The sequence below is a fragment of the Tachyglossus aculeatus genome, chromosome 2 (assembly GCF_015852505.1).
Source record: "Tachyglossus aculeatus isolate mTacAcu1 chromosome 2, mTacAcu1.pri, whole genome shotgun sequence".
NCBI lineage: Eukaryota > Metazoa > Chordata > Mammalia > Monotremata > Tachyglossidae > Tachyglossus > Tachyglossus aculeatus.
Window position 1 is genome coordinate 23,093,341 of NC_052067.1, and position 25,672 is coordinate 23,119,012.

General features: G+C 44.3%; 1 protein-coding gene across 1 annotated transcript in view; it reads left to right on the forward strand.

Annotated features, from left to right (window-relative positions):
* The window catches only part of OSBPL10 (oxysterol binding protein like 10), a 246,816-nt gene that overhangs the window by 199,075 nt on the left and 22,069 nt on the right, over positions 1–25,672 (forward strand). Inside the window, exon 9 of the mRNA XM_038761397.1 lies at positions 16,465–17,017. Within this exon, the coding sequence (XP_038617325.1) occupies positions 16,465–17,017 (553 nt within the window). The remainder of the gene's footprint in view (positions 1–16,464; positions 17,018–25,672) is intronic.

Consider the following 25,672-nt stretch of genomic DNA (forward strand, 5'->3'; position numbering starts at 1 on the left):
GTACTGAAAGAGTGCCTTTACCCTCCTGTCTTTCCCTTCTCTTTCCTACCAAAGCAGTCATGAGGTCATTTTTGGTCTTTTGGGCTCATCGTTTCGAGAGGTAATAAACATAGAGGAGAGACTGGGGAGGAAGGGTTTTTTCTTATCCTGTCCCCATTTCTTCTTCTCCCAACTGTGATCTACCTTCTGTGTGTTTACTGCTCATAGTACCTCTGGCAGAAGGGCAGGCTGGAGATATGAAAAGAAATAAACCTCAGAGCACCTCTATGTGGATGACTCCCAAATCTAGCTCACTGTCCCTGACCTGAGCACCCACTGTGTGCAGAGCACTGTGCTAAGAACTTGGGAGAGTACAGTGGAGTTACAAGGTATGTTCTCTGCCTTCATGAAGTTTATAATCTAAGTGAGAGACAGCTGCAAAATAAATTACTGATAGCAGGAAAAAAGCAGGTGGTTATGAAGGTGTGAATGCTTAAATACAATGCTTAAAAAGTAATATAGGCCAGTCAGTTCTGCTCCTTAGAAGCTGTGGTAATAGGTTTGGTGAAAACGATTATTTAAAATATAACTTTGGCTTATTTGAGGATTGAGTTTTTCCTGGTCATGCATGTCTCCTCTTCATGACCTTGCATCTCCAACCATTTCCTGCATTACCTTTGTCACCAAACCTGCCATTTAATGGAACATATGTAGATGTGCTTAAAGCCATCCTGCTTTTTGAAGCACATTCATCCTGAAAATGTGAAGGTGGAAGAATATTAGTTGTTGCTCAAGAGCTAGCTGGAAAATTTTCTGGTGTGAATATTTAACAACTGAACAAACTACTCTCTTCCTGAGAGCTCTTCATCCTGTCCAAATGAGCTATTCGCCAAAAATGTGATCTTTAGTAGCTCCTTATTCTCTTCCTGTATCTCTTGCTTTCTGTGACTTGTTTATGAGTTAATTAACCTCTTTGTTGTTCCCCTCTGTCTCCTAGAGGACCGTTGTTGTGCGTGTCAAAATGTTTAAATCCAATTATAAACAACCATATCCTAAGATGACTTTTCCATGCAATGAGTGAGTCTGTAAAATGGGGAATGAAATGGATTCTGTCCGGTGAGATGCATTGGCAATTTCAGTCTGTGGCCTCTCTGGATTAGAAAAATGATGCTCCGTGAGGAAAGAGAAGGAGGGAAGGAGAAGGGTGACTGGAGGAGGAGGAAAAGATAGGAGTGACTGGAAGAAGGAGGAGGGGTCCTGCTATTTTCTGTTTCCTTCTAGACTACAAACTTTGTGGGCAGGGAACATGTCTACCAAGTCTATTATATTGCACTCTCTCAAGAACTTAAGACTCCGCTCTGTACAGAGCAAGTGCTCAATAAATATGATTGATTGTTATCCATTATGTCTCACTCTCCATCTCAGTGTTTGTCAGTCATATTTATTGAGCACTCACTGTGTGCAGAGCAATGTACTAAGTGCTTGGGAAAGTACAATATAGCAAACACATTCTCTGTCTGCAACGAGAGGCAAGGGAGGTCATGGCCTTTCCAGAGTCTAGGTAGCAGATGCCAAGAGCTTGGTAGGAGCTGCTGGCCCACAGAACTCAATAATTGTGTGATCATGGACCATCTCCCATTTTCTTCCTCCTCTACACAGTGTGGCTCAGTGGAAAGAGCCTGGGCTTTGGAGTCAGAGGTCATGGGTTCAAAACCCGGCTCCACCAATTGTCAGCTGTGTGACTTTGGGCAAGTCATTTAACTTCTCTGTGCCTCAGTTACCTCATCTGTAAAATGGGGATTAAGACAGTGAGCCCCCTGTGGGACAACCTGATCACCTTGCTACCTTCCTAGCACTTAGACCAGTGCTTTGCACATAGTAAGTGCTTAATAAATGCCATCATTATTATTATTATTATTATTATCCTTATGTGACCCCTCCCATTGGTAGAAATGCGTATTTCTTTTTTTTTTTTTAATGTGTCTTGGAAGCCCTAAAGGTTCCAACTGAGCTGTGTTTATCTGACATACCTCAAGCAGGAGAGGAAACAGACTAAAATGCAGCATGGCCTAGTGGATAGAGCACGGGCCTAGGAAACAGAAAGACCTGGGTTCTAATCCTGGCTCTGCTACTTGTCTGCTGTGTGATGTTGGGCAAATCACTTCACTTCTCTGTGGCTATTACCTCATCTGTAAAATGGGGATTAAGACTGTGAGCCCCATGGGGAAAAGGAACTGTGTCAAACCTGATTACTTTATATCTACCCCAGCACTAGTTAAGCATAGTAAGTGCTTAACTGCTATTATTATTATTATTATTATTATTATCACTATTATTATCATTATTATCATCATCAGGTCACTTTACTCTGGGTTTTCCCACCTAATTTTGGAGAAGTGTGTAACCACTCCCTCAATCACCGACTTCTTGCATTCACCTTGTCAGCTTTTGGGCATTCATTCAATCATTCAGTCATATTTATTGAGCGCTTACTGTGTGCAGAGCACTGTACTAAGCACTTGGGAAGTACAAGTTGGCAACATATAGAGACGGTCCCTACCCAACGACGGGCTCACCGTCTAGAAGGGGGAGACAGACAACAAAACAAAGCATGTGGACAGGTGTCAAGTTGGCAGAACAAATAGAATTAAAGCTAAATGCACATCATTAACAAAATATATAGAATAGTGAATATGTACAAGTAAAATAGAGTAATAAATCTATACAAACATATATACAGGTGGTGTGGGGAGGGGAAGGAGGTAGGGTGGGGGGGATGGGGAGGAGAAGAGGAATGAGGGGGCTCAGTCTGGGAAGGCCTCTTGGAGGAGGTGAGCTCTCAGTAGGGCTTTGAAGGGAGGAAAAGAGCGAGCTTGACGGATGTGCGGAGGGAGGGCATTCCAGGCCAGGGGGAGGACGTGGGCCGGGGGTCGACGGTGGGATAGGCAAGAATGAGGTACAGTAAGGAGGTTAGTGGCAGAGGAGTGGAGGGTGCATGGTGGGCTGTAGAAGGAGAGAAGGGAGGTGAGGTGGGAGGGGGCAAGGTGATGGACAGCCTTGAAGCCGAGAGTGAGGAGTTTCTGTTTGATGCCTAGGTTGACAGGCAGCCACTGAGATTTTTGAGGAGGGGAGTAACATGCATGACACTGGGGCAAGTTCTTTCAAAATTTATGGGGGCAGCAGCACACTCAAATGTGTGGACCCAGAAACCCCGGTTTCAAGCCCAACACCCACCTGCTAATTTGCTTGAGACACCCTCCCCCTACCAAGTGGGAATGAGAGAAATATTAACCCGTTCGACTTTTGGCAAGGACTTCAGATCACATGGTTCCGATTATTCAAGGCTCCCATGGCGTGTAATTGCTGGGGCTGGTTACAAGATTGAGTAGTGAGATCAGACTTTTTTTTCTCTTCATCCGCCTTTCCCACAGAGTGAAACTTTGGAAAAAAACAAGTGTGTTGGGGGAGCAGGCCGGGCCCTCAGGATACTTCCTGCCTTCATCGCCCCGTTCCTCACTGCTCTCCCCACACAAGAATTGGTTTCAGGACTGTGGGGTCCTGTCCTCAGACTGACGGAGACTTTATGGAGGGTGGGGATTCTTAGAAAAGGGGGAGAGGTAAAAAGGAGAAAATATGGAAGGAAAAGAAGAGGCTGCTGGGAGGTGTGGGGAATCTTGGGGAGGGGCAGGCAAAGTTAATGATGGCATTTATTAAGCGCTTACTATGTGCAAAGCACTGTTCGAAGCACTGGGGATGTTACAAGGTGATCAGGTTGTCCCTCAGGGGGCTCACAGTCTTCATCCCCGTTTTACAGATGAGGTAACTGAGGCTCAGAGAAGTGAAGTGACTCGCCCAAAGTCACACAGCTGACAATTGGCAGAGCCGGGATATGAACCCATGACCTCTGACTCCAAAGTCTGTGCTCCTTCCACTGAGCCATGCTGTTTCCCTAAAGTTCATGAGAGTTCATGAACTAGAGTTCAGGGCCTAGTGGATATAACATGCGTCTGGGAGTCAGAAGGACCTGAGTTCTAATTCCGGCTCAACCACTTGTCTGCTGCGTGCGCTTGGGCAGGTCACGTCACTTTCTCTGTGGCTCAGTTTCCTAAAATGAGCTTTGTGACTGTGAGCCCCATGTGGGACGTGGACTCCATCCAACCTGATTAGCTGTACCTCAGTGCTCAGTACAGTGCCTGGCACATAATAAATGCTTACCAAATACCGGTTTGGGGAGCAGGGGGTCTCTCCGGTGCTCCCTAAGGTGATCCATGCTAACTGTCAGTGGCCATCTCTCTAATCGGGAGTTTTTGGGCTGTTTTTGTACTGTTTGTGCCTTCTGGAACAGGCAACTTGTAAAGTCGTTTGAAAGTCCCGGCCACAAATGCTGTGATTCAGGATAAACAGTGATACAAAAACACCCCTTTCCGGATCATTTCAGACTCTCCTCATCTGGAAACTTCTTTATCTCCCTGGTCATGTGGGCTGCCCTTTTCAATAACTTTTCCAGTTCTTCCTAGAGGTGGTAGCCAAACTGCATGCAAGTATTCCAGGATGCGGGCCATAGTTTTTTTTAGTTTTTCATTCCTTTCTCAGTGATGCCCAGGATTTTGTGGGCATTCTAGGATAGCTCACACTGACTCCAGATTCTCTTTTCTGAATTGTGACTATCTCAGAGCCTATCGTGAAGTAGTTTTAATTGGAATATTTTTTCCCTCTGATTACAGTTCTGCTCACTCAGGTTTCCGAGGTCCTGCAGTCTTTCCCCAACAGCTTGATCATTAGGGAAGTAGCATGGTAAAGTGGATCGAACAAGGTCGTGGGAGTCGGCTCTGCCACATTGCTTTGTGACCTTGGGCAAGTCACTTCGCTTCCCTGGTCCTCAGTTACTTCACCTGTAAAATGGGGATCGAGACTGTGAGCCACATGTGCGACAGGGACCGTGTCCAACCCTATTTGCCTGTATCCACCCCGGTGCTTAGTACAGTGCCTGGCACTTTAATAATGATGGCATTTATTAAACGCCATTATGTGCAAAGCACTGTCCTAAGCGCTGGATTTGTAAGCACTTAACAAATGCCATAACTATTGTTTACCACGGGGCAGCACATTGCAATATACAAAACAGGCCACTTCACGATGTGCTCCTTTTTCCAGATCGTTTATGATATTGTTGAATAATACCAGCCCCATCATCAGTTCTTGGGCAACTTCTCTGTTTACATTTTTCACTTCGAAAAGTGACCAGTTGTCCCTTTCCTCTGTTTCCCTTCTTTTAGTCAGTTTCCTGCCAATTAGAAAACGAGCTCTCCAACTTGATAATTCAGTTTTTATAAAAATGTTTGGTGTGGAATTTTGCAGGAGACTTTTGAAAACCTTTGTATATTCTGAACAACGATTTTCCCCTCTTACTGACCCCCCTGTACAAACTTGAGCTGATTACTAAGACATATATCTCCTTAGCAAAGCACAATATGGGGTAAGAAAGGCATCATGCTTTCATGGTTTTTGTAATACTTATTTAACTGATACTTCATTGTAGTTTCTACTCACTTGAAAGTATAAAAATGGCTTGCCAGTGTGTATTTTTAGGGTCAGCTGTGCAGCCCTTTTTACCATTGAGCTCTCCCCCCAGTCACTCAGTGCTGTGGCAGTAGCTTGCACACGCTTGCCAGGGTTCCACAACTTTACTTTCAAATGCTAATGATATTTTTAGTAGCATTTGTTAAGTACTTAACCATGTGTTCTACAATGTCACTGTTCTAAGTGCTGAGGTAGGTACAAGGTAATCAGGTTGGACACAGTCCCTGTTCCACAGAGGGCTCGCAGACTGTGTTGGAGGGAGGAGGATTTAATCCTCCTTTTACAGATAATAATAATGGTATTTGTTAAGCGCTTACTATGTGCAAAGCACTGTTCTAAGCGCTGGGCACTGTTGTCACACAGCAGACAAGTGATGGGGCTGGGATTAGAACCCAGGTCCTCTGACACGCAGGTCCCTGCTCTTTCCATTAGGCCATGCTGCTTCTCTCAGTCTAATTTATCATTTTGGTTTAAATCATGCTGTAGATTTACCACAATTCAGTTTTGCTCATTTAACCTGCCTATAGTGAAAAGAAATGTGCGTTTAGAAACCCTTACAAACTTCTTCCCTTGGTAAAGACTGAGGTGAGACAAACTCCTTTAGCCTCTCAGCCAATTCCTTTCCTTCTTCGAGAATATCTTTACTCCATAATCAAGTGGCTCAGCTGATTCCCTCCCAGACTTCCTGCATTTTATGTATTTGAAGAATCTTCTATTATTGATTTCAATAGTCCTTGCAGGGTGCTCATCAAACTCCTTTAGGGCTTGCCTCATTCGTGTTGGTATTTGATCAGCCAGTCATCAATAAATTGTGTGTGTGTGTTTACAAGCCCATACATACACAAAAATGAGTGACAGCAGTGTTTGCTATTGATGCCTGTCTACTTGTTTTGTTGCCTGTCTCCCCCTTCTAGACTGTGAGCCTGCTGTTGGGTAGGGATTGTCTCTATCTGTTGCCAAATTGTACTTTCCAAGCGCTTAGTACAGTGCTCTGCACACAGTAAGCACTCAATAAATGCGACTGAATGAATGAATGAATGAATGAATGAACTTTCCTTGGTACTCAGAGATGATCCCCTGATGGTTAAGTCGTCCTCCCGCAAGCAAAATACCAGTGGGACATCTTCTTGGGCTTAGCATGTTGGCCCACCCATATTCACAGTCCTTACCTTTAGCTCTAATGATGGGAAAACCAAAGGACAGCTCTCTCTCCGGGCCTGGCTGTCCAGAAGCAGGACCTCTAATTCAATTATATAATTAAAGCATTAACTTCACGGGATTGCAGCCGTGTTTGAATGCCTGTCTTAGTTACTGGTTTTCACAACCGGGAATCAGTCCAGCTGTATCTTTCGAGCAGGTTCTGGACTAGCTTTTCTGAGAGTCATAGCCAAAATAGCTAAAATGGTAGAATCACTTCTCTTTGTCCTTAATGCCGTGGGCAAGTCGCCTGACCACTTTGTGCCTCATTCTCACCCATCTGTGAAAGAAAATGCCCTGAATTCAAGGACAGTGATGGAAATGAAATGCATCATCATAGTCACTCAGTAGTATTTATTTTTTATTTTTTTAATGGTATTTGTTAAGCGTTTACTGTGTGCTAGGCACTGTACTAAGTGCTGGGGTAGATAGAAGCAAATCAGGTTGGACACAGTCCCTGTCCCGCATAGAGCTCACAGTCTCAATCCCCATTTTACAGATGAGGTAACTGAGGCACCGAGAAGTGAAGTGACTGGCCCAAGGTCATATAGCAGACAAGCAGCGGAGCTGGGATTAGAACCCAGGTCCTTCCAACCGCCAGGCCTGTGCTCTATCCACTAAGTCATTGAGCACTTATTGTGGGCAGAGCACTGTACTAAGCACTTAGGGGAGTACAATACAAGCAGCATGAATTAGTGGTTAGAGCGTGGGCCCGGGGGTCAGGAGGACCTGAGTTCTAATCCCGGTTCCACCACTTAACTGCTGTGTGACCTTGGGCAAGCCACTTAACTTCTCTGTGGCTCAGTTACCTCATCTGTAAAATGGGAATTGAGACTGTGAGCCCTCCGTGAGACGAGGACTGTGTTCAACCTGATTAGCTCACTTCTACCCCATTGCTTAGTAAAGTGCCTGGCACATAGTAAGCTCTTAACAAATACCATAAAAACAAAAACAAAGCCCAGCACAGTTGGTAGTCAAATGCCCTGCAAATTCATCCAGAATGTGGTGGTCTGATCATCATCAGTCGTATTTATTGAGCGCTTACTGTGTGCAGAGCACTGTACTAAGCGCTTGGAAAGTACAAATTGGCAACATATAGAGACAGTCCCTGCCCAACAGTGGGCTCACAGTCTGAAAGGGGGAGACAGAGAACAAAACCAAACATACTAACAAAATAAAATAAATAGAATAGATATGTACAAGTAAAAGTCTGATGATGCTGCTGGGTCTAGGAGTTTCATATGGTGGTAGGTAGGTTGATAAAGGGAGAGCCGGGTCTTTGTAGATCTTTAAGTGAGCAGGCACAGCTGCCCACGCATTCCTTAGGACAATCCATATGGATGGTTATCACTCCGTCTGTGGCCTGAAACCTGTCACCGTGTTGACCACTTAACACTGCAATTAAAAGTGCGTGATTACTCACCCCCTTCCCAGATCCATGGGCCTTTAAAGTTGATAAATGGATGATCCGCGTATTGAGCGAAGCCCTCTTTCTAATCCCTGAAGAAGAAAAAGTAAATGGGCAGTTTTGCCCATTTACAGGCCATACGCCTGATCACTCATGGCCTCCTTCTCAGGCAAAAGGCCTAATTAGTCTGTGGTTTTTGGAACCTCAGGACTGTGTTCTTTTCTGCCAAAGAGGTGAGTGATTGAGCAGGCTGCATGTTTACGATCAAAGAAATAAACTAGGAGAAAACTCAAGGAGGGATCAATAAATCTGGTGGGATTTTTCAGAAGATTGGAAGTGGTCTTACCCCCATCTTACCTCCTTCCCTTCCCCACAGCACCTGTATATATTTGTACATATTTATTACTCTATTTATTTTATTTGTGCATATCTATTCTATTTTATTTTGTTAGTATGTTTGGTTTTGTTCTCTGTCTCCCCCTTTTAGACCGCGAGCCCACTGTTGGGTAGGGACTGTCTCTATATGTTGCCGACTTGTACTTCCCAAGCGCTTAGTACAGTGCTCTGCACACAGTAAGTGCTCAATAAATACGATTGATTGATTGATTGATTGGTCTGTTTCCTACATCCTGAGTTTTTACTTGTTTAGGCCATTTATTTAAAAAAATTGTATTTGTTAAGCTCTTTTGAAGTGCCAGGCACTGTACTAAGCACAAGTTAATCAGGTTGGGCACAGTCCCTGTCTCGTCTAGGGCTCATAGTGTTAATCCCCAATTTCCAGTTAAGGTACCTGAGGCACTAAGAAGGTAAGTGACTTGCCTAAGGTCCCCCAGCCGACAAATGGCAGAGCCGGGATGAAGGGAAGGGAACGATTCCACCTCTTGGGGTTTGCTTCTCCCTCCTTTTGGCAGGATCTCGGCCCCTTGGAGACTTACTGGAGACTTGGAGAGAAGCAGCGTGGCTCAGTGGAAAGAGCCCGGGCTTGGGAGTCAGAGGCCATGGATTCGAATCCTGGCTCTGCCACTTATGAGCTGTGTGACCTTGGGCAAGTCGCTTCACTTCTCTGTGCCTCAGTTCCCTCATCTGTAAAATGGGGATTAAGACTGTGAGCCCCACGTGGGACAACGTACTTACCTTGTATCTATCCCAGCGCTTAGAACAGTGCTCGGCACATAGTAAGTGCTTAATAAATACCATTATTATTATTACTGCAGGGGGGGCACAAGAGTGGGGTCTGCTGATGAGTCACTCGATCTTTGATATTTTGGGAGGGCAAGAGCAAAACCACATGCCCAGGAATAGGGGTTAAGGTCAACTGGGTCTTTGATGGAAACTTAGAGAAGATATTCAGGTCAACCCTGGCCGGTGGATACCAAAATGGAAAGACCTAGCTGTGGAAGGCCCATCCCAGAGCCCCCTGGGAGAGCACTGTGTAATAATTAATAATTGTGGTATTTGTGAAACGCTTACTGTGTGCCAGGCACTGTACTAGGCCCTGGGGTGGATACAAGCAAATCAGGTTAGACACAGTCCTTGTCCCATGAGGGCCTCACAGACTCAATCCCCATTTTACAGATGAGGGAACTGAGGCCCAGAGAAGTGAAGTGACTTACCCAAGGTCACGCAGCAGACAAGTGGCAGAGCCGGGATTAGAACCCACAACTTCCTGACTCCAGGCTCCATCCACTACAGCATGCTGCTTCTCTATCCCGTGGCCCATGAGAAAACCTGACTCTTGAAAGTCTTCAGCACTGGATGTTTTTAAGGCAGCCCTCGGAGGTCCAGCCTGGTCTTTGGCTGACAGTGCTAAACGGAATCTCTGGAGTGGCTGATGAATTAATGGCATTGAATGAGCATTCCTTCCATCATTCATTCATTCATTCAGTCAGTCATATTTAGTGAGTGCTTACCGTGTGCATAGCACTGTACTAAGCACTTGGGAGAGTACAATAAAACAATAAACAGACACATTCTCTGTCCACAATGAGATTGCGTTGCGCTGCACTAAGTGCTTGGGAGAGCGAGTGCATCAGAATAAAGGATGTTCCCTGCCCACAAGGCGTGTGTTTAAGGGAAGAAGATGCCTTTTCAAAAAAGGAAGGGATGGAAGAGGAGCCTAGAATCAGCCCCTTTGATTCTCTGTAACAGTGTCTGTGTAATTCCCTCTGCCCCTGTGCTGGGCTTAATATAAAGTGAACTCCTACCCAATTGTCTCCTAAAAGTCTCAGCAAGGCAATTCAGATGTCACCTGAAAGCACCAAGCACTTTTTAGAAACTATTTGGCCTTAATTACAAATTCATTCATTCATTCAATTGTATTTATTGAATGCTTACTAGGTGCAGAGCACCGCACTAAGCGCTTGGAAAGTACAGTTTGGCAGCAAATAGAGACAATCCCTACCCAACAACAGGCTCACAGTCTAGAAGCAGGGAGACACAACCAAACAAGTAGACAGGCATCAGTAGTATCAATATAAATGAATAGAATTACAGATATATGCACATCATTAATAAAATAAATAGAATAATAAATAAATAGATACATATATACCCAAGTGCTGTGGGGTGGGGAGGGGAGGAGGAGCAGAGGAAAAGGGGGGCTCAGCCTGGGATTCCATAGCAGAAATACTTATCTATAAGTTATATATTATAGTGTATTCATTTATATTTATACTGTCTCCTCCTTTAGATTGTTAGCTCATTGTGAGCAGGGAAAATGTCTACCAACTCTGTTGTGTTGTACTCTCCAAATGCATAGTCCGGTTCTTTGCATGCAGTAGTGCTCAATAAATGCCAGTGAAAAAATGGAAATATATTTCTGATATTTCTGATGATTGCCAAGCGCCAAGCGCCAACTAAGCCCTCATTTCCTCTTCTCCCACTCTCTTCTTTGTCACCGTCGCACTTGGATTTGCTCCCTTTATCCCCCCCCTCCCTCAACCCCACAGCACTTAATGCAAGCTCCTTACGGGCAGGGAATATGTCTGTTATGTTGTTATTTTGTACTCTCCCAAGCCCTTAGTAGAGTGCGCTGCACAGTATGCACTCAATAAATACGATTGATTGATTGATATGCTGAGCACTGTACTAAACATGGGGTAGATACAAGTTCATCAGATCGCACACAATTCATATCCCACATGGGATGCTCATTCTAAGTGGGAGAGACACCAGATATTGGCTCTCCATTTTACAGATGTGGAAACTGAGGCACCAAGAAGTTAAGTGACTTGCCCAAGGTCACCCTGCAGGAAAGTGTCAAAGCTGGTATTAGCCTCACAGCACTTATGTACATATCCATAATTTATTTATTTACATTAATATCTTTAGACTGTAAACTCATTGTAGACAGGGAAAGTGTCTACCAACTCTGTTATAGTGTAGTCTCCCAAGCACTTAGTACAGTTTTCTGCACATAGTAAGCACTCAATTAAAATAATTGATTGATTGATTGAAAAGGCAATTGCAGCGGCAGCAGCTGGCTCCAGAGCAGGGAGTGAAGAGGAGTAAGGCAGTGTTGGAAAGGGCAGTTATGGAGAGAAAGTGGGACAAAGCAGTGGAGGAGGTCTTGGCTAACCAAAGGCAAAATTTCTGTTACAGCTTTACATTTTAATCCCAACTTTACACAATCCTGACTGTTAATTTTGGTCAGATATTGCTACCTATGCCAAAGTCAATACATAAGCGAGACCAGTTGAATTTGCTCCTGCATGAGACGGAAATACACGCAACTCTGTTCTGTCGTCTAGACCTGCTAATGTCACTTAAATGTCGGCTGAACCAGCGGCATTTTTTAGATGTAGAAAGCGCTGAGCCAGTTGTCTTGCCTGTGCCTGTCTCCACTCCTGCCCCTCCAGGAATTGGGTAGCCAGCCTTCGGTCATGATCCAAGCTCATTGTGAGCAGGGAATATGTCTGTTTATTGTTGTATGGTACTCTCCTAAGCGCTTAGTACCGTACTGTGTACATAGTAAGCGTCCAGTAAATACAACTGACTGATCAACTGAGTGCTTCTGAAGTGGAGGCTCAGAGATCTTTTTATACCATCAGCCTGAGCCAGGAATCAGGTTCCCATTTTAGGAGGTTGTAGGCCAATTATTGTTGTTTTTTTTTAATCCTTCCAGGCGGTGAATGTTGTGTCGCTATGGGGGTTTGTTGTTGTTATTATTATTAGTATTAGTATTATTTGGGTTTTTTGGTTAATGCCCAGAATTTTGAAACACTAATTTTTCTAGTCCATTTGCAAGACACTTTGGTATTTATAGGATGTTTATGAGGCTGGTGGGGAGGAAGAAGGGAAGAAAAAGGAAAGAAATTCTCTTAGCTTTGCAGTCTACCCATTTGCTGTTCTAATATTAAACAGTGGTGTGGCGGGGGAGTGAGTAATAGACCCTAATGTAGAGCACAGATGCCAGCAGACAGGAACTGCAGTGGAAGAGCAGACCCAGAGACGATTGTAGCAAGCACTGAAGGATGAATGATTTGTCACCGCGGAAGGCAGTGGAAAGCTAAAGACACATTAGGAGGGCTCTTCTGAGCAGTGCAGATTTGTTTGGCTAAATGGGGGGTGAATCATAGTTTGGTTTGAGGGGTGGTTTTGTTTGTTTTTGCTTTGTCGGGGGTGTTTAGTGGATGGTAAAAATCAAAACAAAGCTTTCCTCGGATCTCTCTTAATCTATCAGTGTGTTCAAAGCACTGTATTAAGTGCTTGGAAGAGTACAGTACTGAGTAAGTAGACCCTAAAGGTGCTGGTTGTCTAATGACTAATGGCAGCAGCATGGCTTAGTGGAAAGAGCACGGGCTTTGGAGTCAGAGGTCATGGTTCAAATCCTGGCTCTGCCACTTGTCAGCTGTGTGACTTCATTATTTAACTTCTCTGTGCCTCAGTTACCTCATCTGTAAAGTCGGGATTAAGACTCTGAGCCCCAGGTGGGACAACCTGATCATAAGTTACAGATAGGGGAAGCAGCAGAGTATATGGAGATATATACTGTGGTGCTGGGGATAGGTTAAATATCAATTGCTGAAGGAATGCAGAAGGGAGAGTGAATAATGGGAGGGAATGTGAAATTAGTCAGGGAAGGCTTCTTGGAGGGGGTGTGATTATAGTAGGGCTTTGAATCAATCAATCAATCAATCATATTTATTGAGCGCTTACTGTGTGCAGAGCACTGTACTAAGCGCTTGGGAAGTACAAGTTGGCAACATATAGAGACAGTCCCTACCCAACAGTGGGCTCACAGCCTAGAAGGGGGAGACAGAGAACAAAACCAAACATATTAACAAAATAAAATAAATAGAATAGATATTCTATATTAGAATATCTAGATAGATAATTTGAAGATGGGAAGAGTGGTGGTTTGTGGGATATGAGAGGGGAGGGAGTTCCAGGACAGAGAGAGGTTGTGGGCAAGGGGTCAGTAGTGACAGAGATGAGATTGAGATACAGTGAGACAGTTGGTGTTAGAGGAGTCAAGTGTACGGGCTGGATTGAGGTGGGAGCTTAGCCAAGTTAGGAGGTGGGAAGCTGATTAAGTGCCTAAAAGCGGAGAGTAAATAGTTTCTCATTGAGGAAATGGTTGGGCATTAGAGGTTTTTGAGGAGTGGTGAGATGTGCACCGGACATTATTTTGGAAGAATGATATGGGCAGCGTGGACTGGGGAGGGGAGAGACAGGATACGGGGAGGTCATCCAGGAGTCTGATGCAGTAGTCAAGGTGGGATAGGATAAGTGGTTGGATCGGCATGATAGCAGTTTGGGTGGAGGGGAAGGATGGATTCTAGAGACAATGTGTAAGTAGAACCAACAGGATTTGGTGACGGTTTGATGTTTGAATGAGCGAGATGAGTCGAGGTTAGGGCTTGTGAGACTGGGAGGATGGTGGTATTGTCTATGGTAATAGGGTTTCAGTGGGAAGATGAGGAATTCTGTTTTGGACATGTTAAATTTGAGGTATCGGGAGGACATCCAGGTAGAGATGTCCTGAAAAGAAGAGGAGAGAGGTGGAGCTGGAGAGGTAGATTTGGAAATCATCTGTGTAGTTGAAGTTATGGAAGCGAGTGAGTTCTCCAAGGGAGTGGGTGTAGATGGAGAACAGAAGAGGACCCAGAACTAAGCATTGAGGGACCCACACTGTCAGAGGGTGGGAGGCAGAGGAGGAATTAGCAAAATCAACTGGGAAGGAACACTCAGAGACATAGGGGGAGAATCAGAAAAGGACAGTGTCAGTGAGGCCAATGAGAAGGGGGGCGGTTCACAGCAGTCAAAGGCAGCTGAGAGATCCAGGAGGATTAGGTTAGAGTAGAGGCCATTGGATTTGACAAGCCTTTCCCTCTACCCCATTTTCCCTCCCTTCGCCATCACCTATGTCCTTTACTATGAACCCCCTGAGCACTTGGAGGTGTGATTTTTGTAAGACTTTGAAGATGGGGAGATATGCTTCTTGCCTAATTTCCTTCCTTGCTGAACCCACCGCCTTCATTTTTTTCTGAATCCATTCCTCCTTCCCTGCATCCCCTTTGTGCCCAATAAATGAAAATTGATATTAAAGTGGAGTGGGGATCATAAATCCAGGGAACAGATGCTGAGATAAATACAATGATAATTTGTCCCTAGGAAATCCTTATCCTGAAGGAGGCAATAAAAGCAACTTTAGAACAATAGTGAGAAGGTCATGATGTAAGGGAAGAAGTTCCCCAAAGGAATAGGTTAAAAAAAGGTAGAAGGCTGGTGTCTGGAAACCTGCCTTTATGGGCCCAAGTTTTTCTTTAACAAGTTTGGTTTACAAGTTTACTCACTTGTCAAATGTTTCAGACTGCTCTCTTTAATATGGTATTCCCCCACCCTACTGTTGTTGCTTGGGTTTGATAACCCTAGGGGAACTGTACTAAAAAACTTGTAACCGATAGGTACAGTCTTAGCCCTACTAAATGTCTTTATTAGTAAGTCATCCTCTAGATTGTAAGCTCCTTGTGGACAGGGAACTTGTCTACCAACTCTGTTGTAAAGTAATCAATCAATCAATGATATTTATTGAGTGCTTACTGTGTGCAGAGCACTGCTTTAAGCGCTTGGGAGAGTATTCTACTGTCAGGACAATTTTGAGTATTGTACCGAAGCATCAGGACAATTCTGAGTATTGTACAGTGCTCTGCGCACAGTAGGTGCTCAGTAAATACCATTGATGATGATGATTTCTCCCCTTTCTGCCATACAGGTAAGAGGCAAGCAGCCAAGGCATGGCCAATCACACAATGAAAGTGAGCAATGATGCCAGAATAAAATGACGTCTTATCTTATTATTATGTGAATTCATTATGCTTCTTGACTGTGAGTCACGATGACACAAGTATGTCATGTAATCTCCTACCCCGTTTTGCAACATCGTGGGACACCAACATCCCATCTTAGAATTACATCTTCAGTCATGCTGCATTAAAATAACGTAGTGTCACTTGTCTCTTGCCTGCGTCAGCCCAAGTAGGGGAATTGGGATAAAGCCCCCCAGCTCGGCTGAGCCTCAATTACTGCGAGATTTGAAAATTCTCCATAGGCCAATGCCCCAGATTCACTTGGAAATTGAGGTCAACAGGGACTGAGTTAATGCCAACAAAGCATTTTAAAAACCTTGGCTGAAAAATGGATTTAAGAAATTACTATTATTCCATCCCCTGAACTGGAAGGGCTGTGATTGGAATAAAAACATTTTACGCCATCCATAGCCCCCCTGCCCTGTATTAATGTACTGACGGGTGGGTATTAATAGGAGAATTTCAGAAACAACTTCTAATGTTTCTCTTCAAAGAAACACCCCAGCAGCATCACTTTAACAATTTTGTACCTATTCCTCCTTTACTACACTTGTCTGGAGAGCTGGCAGTGAACACTTTTCAAAGGGTTAATGGCTATTTCCAGATTCCTATATTGTAAACAGGTGTCAAAACTCTTCCCAAGCTGTGTTTTCACAACTATAATGATAAAGGCTGTGAGAGCTAAGGAGGGAGGCAGATTTAGATCAGGTGTGTAGAGAGACATATTATTTAAGCCAAAGGAGAGCGAGGAAAAAGCATCTCTCAGGACAGCTTGCTTTCCATATTGTTTAATCTACCATTGCGAAGGAGGCAGCAGATCGTGTAGCAATCTGGGGTGTTCATTTCTCCCAAACAATTTTCCTTCGTTCATCATTCTCGCTGCAAATCTGAGGAAACTGCTCCTGACTTGGGCGGGGAGTCATGCCCTTGTGCTGTTTGGCTTGACTGGTATTTGCAATCATGTCTGCCTTTGTCTGCTTCTGAATGCAGGTAGTGCTCCCAACATTCATTCTGGAGAAAAGATCCCTGCTGGAGATGTTTGCCAATTTCATGGCCCATCCAGACCTGTTTTTGTCAATTGCAGCTGGCGCCACCCCAGAAGAAAGAGTAATCAGCTTTGTGGAGTATTATCTCACATCTTTCCATGAAGGTAGAAAGGGAGCCGTCGCCAAGAAGCCCTATAACCCAATCATTGGGGAAACGTTTCACTGCTCCTGGCACGTCCCCCGGGACAAGGTGACATCGCACAGAACTAGCAAGACTCCCTCGACTGCGGCCAGGGCCCAGGCCGGCCCGGCCACGGGCCCGGAGGAGCGGGATCGGGCCGACGGGACGGATGAGTCGGTTCGGGTCGACGGGACCGAGAAGCGGGATCTGGCCGATGGATACAAGCTGAGCTTCGTAGCCGAACAAGTGTCTCATCACCCGCCGGTTTCTTGCTTTTACTGTGAGTGCAAGGAGAAGAGAATCTGCGTGAACACTCACGTGTGGACCAAAAGCAAGTTCATGGGAATGTCCATAGGGGTTTCCATGGTAGGTGAAGGTAAGAGATGCCACGTCGGAGTTTTTGTTCTTTTCGTACTATTATGTTTTTATGACTGTGGGGATTGTAAGTGAGGTTGTTGTTGATTTTTTTCTCCCTGCCCCTTTAAAAGGTATAGAAGCAACGTGGGTCCCTTTTGGGTACACCATATTCAGAAGAAAGTGAAGACGATGAGACCTAAGCCATTTCCCCCCCCTGTTTCTCAAGTCTTTCAGTCAGTTGATCAATTTTATTTATTGAATGCTTACTGCGAATGTGCAATGTACTAAGCGTCGGGAGAGTACAGTATAACAGTTGGCAGACGTGTTCCCTGCCCACAATTCTTCTTCAGGTGCTCTGTTTTCAAACCAGTCCTCTTCTCCATGTTTTGTAAACGACATTCTAATTGCTTGCATATCCCAGAATGATGAATCAATCAATCAATCAATCATATTTATCGAGCGCTTACTGTGTGCAGAGCACTGTACTAAGCGCTTGGGAAGTACAAGATGGCAGAGATGGAGAGAGGTGTGTCCGTACTGTATGTTGCTCAGCTTAAGCTGCTTAAAATCACCAAAGCAAACCCCGAGGTCAAGTGTACCATTACTAGGCTGAGGCTGAAAGACTAGAAAATGGAGAGTTAAAGAAAAAAAAAGCATCTATCCGTGTCCTCTTTTCAATGAAGTGCTCCATTTTTGGGTAAGTGGCTAAGGTGAATTGTGGGACTAGGGAAATTAAAAAATGCCTCATGTTCCAAAAAAGTGACTGACAAATGCCATTGTATAGCCAGTCACTTGAGAGCCATGGCTAATTTGACAATCCCCTTTCTAAGTTTTTATTCACTTGTTTTGCCCTTGAAAGGCACTTGGATAGCCGTGTGTGGTAGGTTGTATTTGCCAAAGCTCATAATTATTGTTAAATAAAAGGTTCTGTAGCATGATTCATTCATAAGATTTCATGAGCGCATTAGAACTCAAGTAGTCTCTGGATCATGAAGTCTGATTTTTGAAGTTCCTGTAGGAGCATTAAATGGTCTGGTGTTCTTGCTGTTCATATGGTGTTTTTTCACATTAGAAACTTGCACCTGAGAGGAGCTGCATTATTTCTATGTTGTGCTTTTGCTTAATCAGTTAGAGTTCCCTTTGGTGGCTTAGAAAAATGATGAGATTTTTCCTCTTCTGAGAGTTTTGGGAATTTGTGCCCGTGAATACAAGGTGCAGATTCCATCTAGATAAAATTGAGATATTGTTCAATAATAATAATGATGGTATTTGTTAAGCGCTTACTATATACAAAGAGCTGTTCTAAGTGCTGTGGGGCGGGGGGGGGGGGATACAAGGTGACTAGGTTGTCCCATGTGGGGCTCACAATCTTAATCCTCATTTTGCACACGTGGTAACTGAGGCACAGAGAAGTTAAGTGACTTGACCAAAGTCACACAGCCGATAAGTGGCGGAGCCGGGATTAGAACCCATGACCTCTGACTCCCAAGCCCGTGCTTTTTCCACTGAGCCACGCTGCTTCTCTATCTCTTGGACCACTTGAAAACCTGATGGATGGAATTTATACAGAGAGAATGTTTTCTTGTAGTACATACCTGATCTCGATTGTTGGTGAAAGACTTCGAGGTAGCTGTTGAGAGTTGAATTGATGTGGATTTTCTTCTTCTTTGCTCATAGTCCATTACGAAATGGCCAGAACTGGAATGACACTACTGATCACCTTGCAATTTTCTTGGCCTACCACTGAAATAGACTAATCTTGTCTCTTGAGCTAGATTTTTTTTTTCTGTAATTTCCCATTTGCTGTTGATCTTGTAAAATATAACATTGAAAGCACTTGCCATTCTCCCTCGATGCTGTCCCGTTCAACAAGAGGTTGAATTATTGGTCCCACATACCCCAAATGATTAAAAGTTATGATGAAGCTCAAGCTCCTTGGCAGATTTGGCCTTCTCCTCCCACAGTCCCCAGGAAGTGGGGTGAGAGGCAGTTTATCAGATGGATGCACCATAGCCAGAGGGAAAACAACCCCCAAACTCCAGCGTTAATAGTCCATTCATGCAGGCTTTCAGGATATTTGATTGAACCAAAGGCAACAAATTAGGTCCAGGTTTTAAAAGACAAACATTTAGTCGAACTCCTCTTATTAAGAGGTAATCAGTTGTGTTGGAGTGACAGAAATAGGATTGGTGTCATCATGATTCTGGGGACTCGGGTTGTGTCTTGGGCTATTGTGGTGCAAATGCTTCACTCTTGGATTTTAGGATTCAGGTGTTCCATTTAAATAAATTTGGTCTCCATTTTGGTTGGGAATATATCCATGTTACGCCTGACCCACCCTCTGTTCTCAGAGTGGGTTTGAATAACTCTGTAGGTTTCCCCAAAAGGCACTGGACTATCTCAGCCTGGGTTGTGTCCCCCAGTATACTAGAGCGTCCCCAGCCCCTTGGAGTTTGTTGGGGCGTTTGGGGGCTGGTTTTAGATACACATGGGCCGATTTAGTGTTGGGGGACTGAGGTTGGCTGGGCCTGAGGGAGTCACTTTGATTTGGGTTCATTTTGGGAGATTTTGGGGCGGGGGTCTAGATTGGTTCCAGATTAGCCTTGCCTTTAGGATCTGGAATCAGTTCTGTCGAACTCACTAGAGACACCCAGTATCCTTACTCTATTTATTTGTTGGAGAAGCAGCGTGGCTCAGTGGAAAGAGCCCCGGGCTTTGGAGCCAGAGGTCATGGGTTCAAATCCCAGCTCCGCCAGTTGTCAGCTGTGTAACTTTGGGCAAGTCACTTCACTTCCCTGTGCCTCAGTTCCCTCATCTGTAAAATGGGGATTAAGACTGTGAGCCCCTCGTGGGACAACCGTATCACGTTGTAACCTCCTCAGAGCTTAGAACACTGCTTTGCACATAGTAAGCGCTTAATAAATGCCATTATTTTTATTATTATTATTATCCTTACTGTAGCTAAGTGGCTTATATTGCAAGAGTGGGGAGAGAGAAAGAAAGAGGGAGGGAGAGATGCTAAATGGTCCTATGATTTTCACTCTCTGGAATGAAAACTTCTGGATTGTTTTTCTGGCCCCAGGGACTGCTAAAATGCCATGTCAACCTCAAACTGAGGCAAGCAAAAGCTTTCTGAGCATAAGACTTAAAAGTGGAAATTGCCAAATTTTGCTCAGGGCTAGAAGTTGCTAAAAAATTATTCTGTTTTCTTTCTGTGGAGGCGATTATTCACTGTTAATGTTCTCACAGTCAAATAGAATAGCAGGGCCTTTATATTCAAGAAAAGAAATTGAATCAGATTTTCTCACGAGTCGTAATGATTCCTGATGAAAATAAATAGGGGTTTGCTGTGGTCAGAACATATTTTGCAGCCTAGGGCACAGAATTTGTCTCCTGCTGTGTCTGTGCTCAGCTGTTACTTGTTTTGTAAAAAGGTGACGGACACTCTGCATGTTGAGGACTTTGCAAAGTCATCTGCAGAAGGTATTCCAAGGGCATTGTAGCCTTGGGGCTTTTTGTTATTCATTTGGTCGAATTTATTTGAGTGTTTACTGTGAGCAGATCACCGAACTATGCGCTTATGAAAGTTTCATGTTGTGACTAGCATGAAAAAAAATGCAGAAACTAATTGCAATATATTTTTAAAATAACAGCCATTTCGTGGTATTTATGATATTTATGAGAAGCAGCATGGCCTAGTGGATAGCGCTCGGGCGTAGAAGTCAGAAGGACCTGGATTCTAATCCCAGTTCTGTCACTTGTTCACCATGTGACCTTGGACAAGTCACTTCACTGTGCCTCAGTTACCTCATCTGCTAAGTGGGGTTTAAGACTTGAGCCCCATGTGGGTCAGGGACCAATCCGATCTGCTTGTATCCGCCCCAGCACTTAATACAGTGTCTGGCACAGAGTAAGCACTTGACAAATGCCACAATAATCGTTATTTTCATTATCATTATGTTCCCAACAGCGAAAATGACTTGGGGCTCATTTTAATGGCATTTATTTTCATTTCTCATAATACCTAATGCCTTGACCACCGCAGCCCCTCCCCTTGTAATAGTAATAATAATAGCATTTATTAAGTGCTTACAATTTGCAAAGCACTGTTTTAAGCACTGGGGAGGTTACAAGGTGATCAGGTATTCCCACGGGGGGGCTCACAGTCTTAATCCCCATTTTACAGATGAGGTAACTGAGGCACAGAGAAGTGAAGTGACTTGCCCAAAGTCACACAGCCCGCAATTGGTGGAGCCAGGATTTGAACCCATGACCTCTGACTCCAAATCAATCAATCGTATTTATTGAGCGCTTACTGTGTGCAGAGCACTGTACTAAGCGCTTGGGAAGTACAAGTTGGCAACATATAGAGACAGTCCCTGCCCAACAGTGGGCTCACAGTCTAAAAGGGGGAGACAGAGAACAAAACCAAACATACTAACAAAATAAAATAAATAGAATAGATATGTACAAGTAAAATAAAGAAATAGAGTAATAAATATGTACAAACATACATACATATATCCAAAGCCCGCGCTCTTTCCACTGAGCCACACTGCTTCTCTGCAGCATAACGATCTTGTAACAATCAACGCTGCCCCGGAAACCGTGCAATGAATGTAGCTTCCATTATGGTAACTCTAGGTTAATGCCGTTTAAAAACTCTTGGAAATACCTAGTCCTCTCTGCCTTCCAACTTAAAATGGATCCATAGCCTACCTCTCCCCATGATGAATAATGCAGACAATGCCTGAAGAGGATTCCAAGCCTTTAAGAAATAGCTTGAGGCTATTGATGCCCCTCTGGTATTGTCTCCCTTCCAATAATGAGCTTTTGGTTTTGACATCTAAAACCACCCGGAGCCCTTAATTGTTGAGGTCTCTATTGGGATTCATCTCCATCATTTCCTCGAATGGGTGGGAACTGTCTTGAAACCCTCTAGTCAGGACAGTCAGGAAGGAAAAAGTTGGCTTAAAGGGCCTCGATAAATTTCATTAATTGGATTTTAGTTAATGTCTTGGACGGTATGCCATGATTGTGATTGGGTTGTTTAGAATACGTGACAAACCTCAGTGGAAACACAAAAAGGGGTTAAACTTAGGTACAGATAAAATGAATCGAGGGGCAGTTTGGGGAGGAGTGAAAGTTTAAAATATTTTGAGGTTCAAGTTTGGGTTTCTACTCCAGCCATTGAGTGTTTGTCATCTCAAGGAAAAAAGAAGAGTCTCTATTTGCCAAAATTCAAGATTAATTAGAATTTTATTTAAAATGTGTAATGGAAATTAAAAAAAATTCCATATAACTATTTGTGAACATTGTTCCGGGTACTGGGGAACTCTCTATCATGGTGGGGAGAAGAGAAGGCCCCACAGAGAAAGTCCAACATTGGAAAATGTACAGAGAGCTCATTAACAGCTAGTAAGAACCTTGAAAATGTTCAACATCTCTTCAGGGAGATGGGCCAGCTCAGGGCCCCAAAATGTTTAAATTTTTCTCAGGATTTTAAGCCAATTAAAAGGCGTGCTTCTCTTAGGATTCCTTCCCCACTCCGTGACTAAGGCAGGAAGTGGTGGAGGGGAGAGAGGGTGCTGAGATTAGGATCAGGAAGTGGACCTCAGCATCATCTTCTGTTTCCCTGGAACTTCCAAGGATCACATAGTCGGTTCTTCTTATCTCTTCTCACTGGCTCCCTTTTATAAAGAAAAGTGTTCAGGGGATAAGCCAGCTCTGCTTTTATTTACTACTTTTAAATTTTAGGCATTTTCGGTGCCTTTGTGATTATATTTTCCTGTGTTCAGGAAAAAAGTGAAAATAGGGCGGTTTATAATCACACATCATATGTTTAGGATTGGCCTGGGAAAATTCTTCACGCCTAGAGGATTAACCATATATTTTTATAACACAGCTCAGTATCGGTCTGCCATCTACCAAACTCCTAAATGTGGCTCCTTAGTGGCCCAGAAGCCAGTATTCAGTTTAGATTTCCTTAGTGTCTGTTGAAATAGTCACAAAGCAAAATTGCGTGAAAAGTGCCCTCCGTGATATTTTTATAACCAAGGGCTCCATTCATGATTCCTTTGGCTACCATCATCTCAATATAGAAGTAGTCATTTCCTCCTGGAAAACTGTAGATGTGGTGATGAGAGCTCTTGGGTTCCTCTCTGCCCATGGTGTGGCAGAAATGGAACCAGAATTTGAACCCAAAACTCCAACCTGATGCAGAGCTGAGATAGAACTGACTCTGGGAATACTAAACTCTGAAGACGGTTCTCGAGGGAGGTTATTTAGCCCACTGGAGAGAAAGGAGGTAAATACATTGTGTCACCAGACTAGTCGGGGATTAAAGTCAGGCAACAGTTGTCCATGGGGACCAGGGAGATTGAACTCCATCTACAGAGTACTTTCTCCCTAATTTAACTTACCAGTTCCTCTTCCTCCCAGACATCGGCCTGAACATCAAAAGATATGTTTTTAGTGGCTTTTAAAAAAATCAGTCAATGGTACTTTATTGAACGCTTACTGTGTGGGGATCAAGCACTTGGGAGAGAGTTGTAGACTTGACCTTGGTTGATGTGATCCCTACCCCCAGGCTGTTTACAGTCTGGATGGGGAGATAGACATTAAAATAAATTTTAGATGGGGAAATGGTAGTATGTAAGGATATGTACATAAGGGGTGTGGGGCTGAGGGTGGGATGAGTATTAAGTGTTTGAGAGTTACAGATCCCAGGATACAGGTGTCGCAGGAGGGAAGGTGAGTAGGGAGGGGAAATGAAGGCTTAGTCAGGGAAGGCCTCTTGGAGGAGATGTGATTTTAGGATGGATTTGAAGGTGGGCAGAGTGGTAGCCTATCAGAAATAATAATAATAATGCTAATTATGGTATTTAAGTGCTTACTATGTGCAAGGCACTGTACTAAGTGCTGGGGCGAATTCATTCATTCATTCAATCGTATTTATTGAGCGCTTACTGTGTGCAGAGCACTGTAGTAAGCACTTGGGAAGTCCAAGTTGGCAACATATAGAGACAGTCCCTACCCAACCACGGGCTCACAGTCTAGAAGGGGGAGACAGACAACAAAACAAAACATGTGGACGGGTGTTGAGTTGGACACAGTCCGTGTCTCGCACGGAGCTCACTGTCTTAATCCCCATTTTACAGGTGAGGTAACAGAGGCACAGAGAAGTGAAGTGACTTGCCCAAGGTCATACAGCAGACAAGTGGCGGAACTGGGATTAGAACTCAGGACCGTCTGACTCCTAGGCCCTTTATCCACTAGGCCATGCTGCTTGAGGAGGTAGCTCCAGGCCAGAGGGTGGATGAGGGCGAGAGGTCGGCGGCGGGATAGATGAGATCAAGGTACAGTGAGGTAGGTCGGTGTTAAAAGAGTGAAGCAATGGACAGGGTTATAATAGGAAATCAGCGAGGAGAGATAGGAGGGGGTGAACTGATTGTAGGCCTTAGAGCCGATGGTCAGGAGTTTCTGTCTGATGCGGAGGTCGATGGAGAACCATTAAAAGTTTGAGGAGTGGGGAGATGTGGACTTGAAGCGTTTTCCAGAAAAATGATCTGACCAGCAGAGCATGGCCTGGTGAGGAGTGGCATGAGGCAGGGAGGTCAGGGCAGTAGTCGAGGTGGGAAATAAGTGCTTGGATTAGTGTTGAGGCAGTTTGGATGGAGAGGAGAGGGTGGATTTTGCTGGTGGTGTGAAGGTAGATTCTAAAGGATCTAGTGACAGATTGAATAGGCGGGTTGACTGAGAGAGATGAGTCAACGATAATGCCTTCTTGAGATAGAAAGGATGGGTGGTGTTTTTACAGCGATCAGAAAGTCGAGGGGTGGATGGGATTTGGGTGGGAAGTGGAGAGGATCCATGCTGATGAAAGTGAGAGTGAACTAAAATAATAAAAACGGAAGACACTCCTCACCCGGTCAGGTTCATGCAAGTTTCTCCTCACGGTGACAGTGGCATCCCTGGGAGGGCCTGGTTACAGTGTGGTGGGATGGAAGAGGGAGTGGGGCAAAGCACTGAACTAAGCGCTTGGGAGAGTACAATATAACACGTACCAACGCACATTCCCAGACACATTACCAGCCCACAACAAGCTTACTGTCTAGCGGGGGAGACAGACATTAATATAAATAAATTACAGATATGTACCTAAGTGCTGTGGGGTTGAGGGTGGGGTGAATAAAGGGAGCAAATCAGGGCAATGCAGAAGTGAGTGGGAGAAGGGGAAATGGATAAGTCAGGGAAGGCTTCTTGGAAGAGATGAGCCTTAGATAAGGCTTTGAAGGTGGGGAGTGTAATTGTCTGACCACTTCCTGCCCATTGTGCTGAAATGATCAATATACTTTTTCCTTTAATGGCTCCCCTGTTCTTACTTTGTACATGTAAAAGGATTCCTTTAATTTTAATGAGAAGCAGCATGCCCTAGTGGGAAAAACAAAGGGCTGGGTGTCAGAGAACCTGGGATTTAATCCCGGCTCCACCATTTGTCTGCTGTGTGATCGTGGGCAAATCACTTAACTTCTCTGTCCCTCAGTTACCTCATCTGTAAAACAGGGGATCAAGGCAGCGAGCCCCCTATGCATGAACAGTGTCCAATCTGATTGTCTTGTATTTATCCCGGTACTTAATATGGGGCCTGGCACCTAGTAAGTGCTTAACAAAT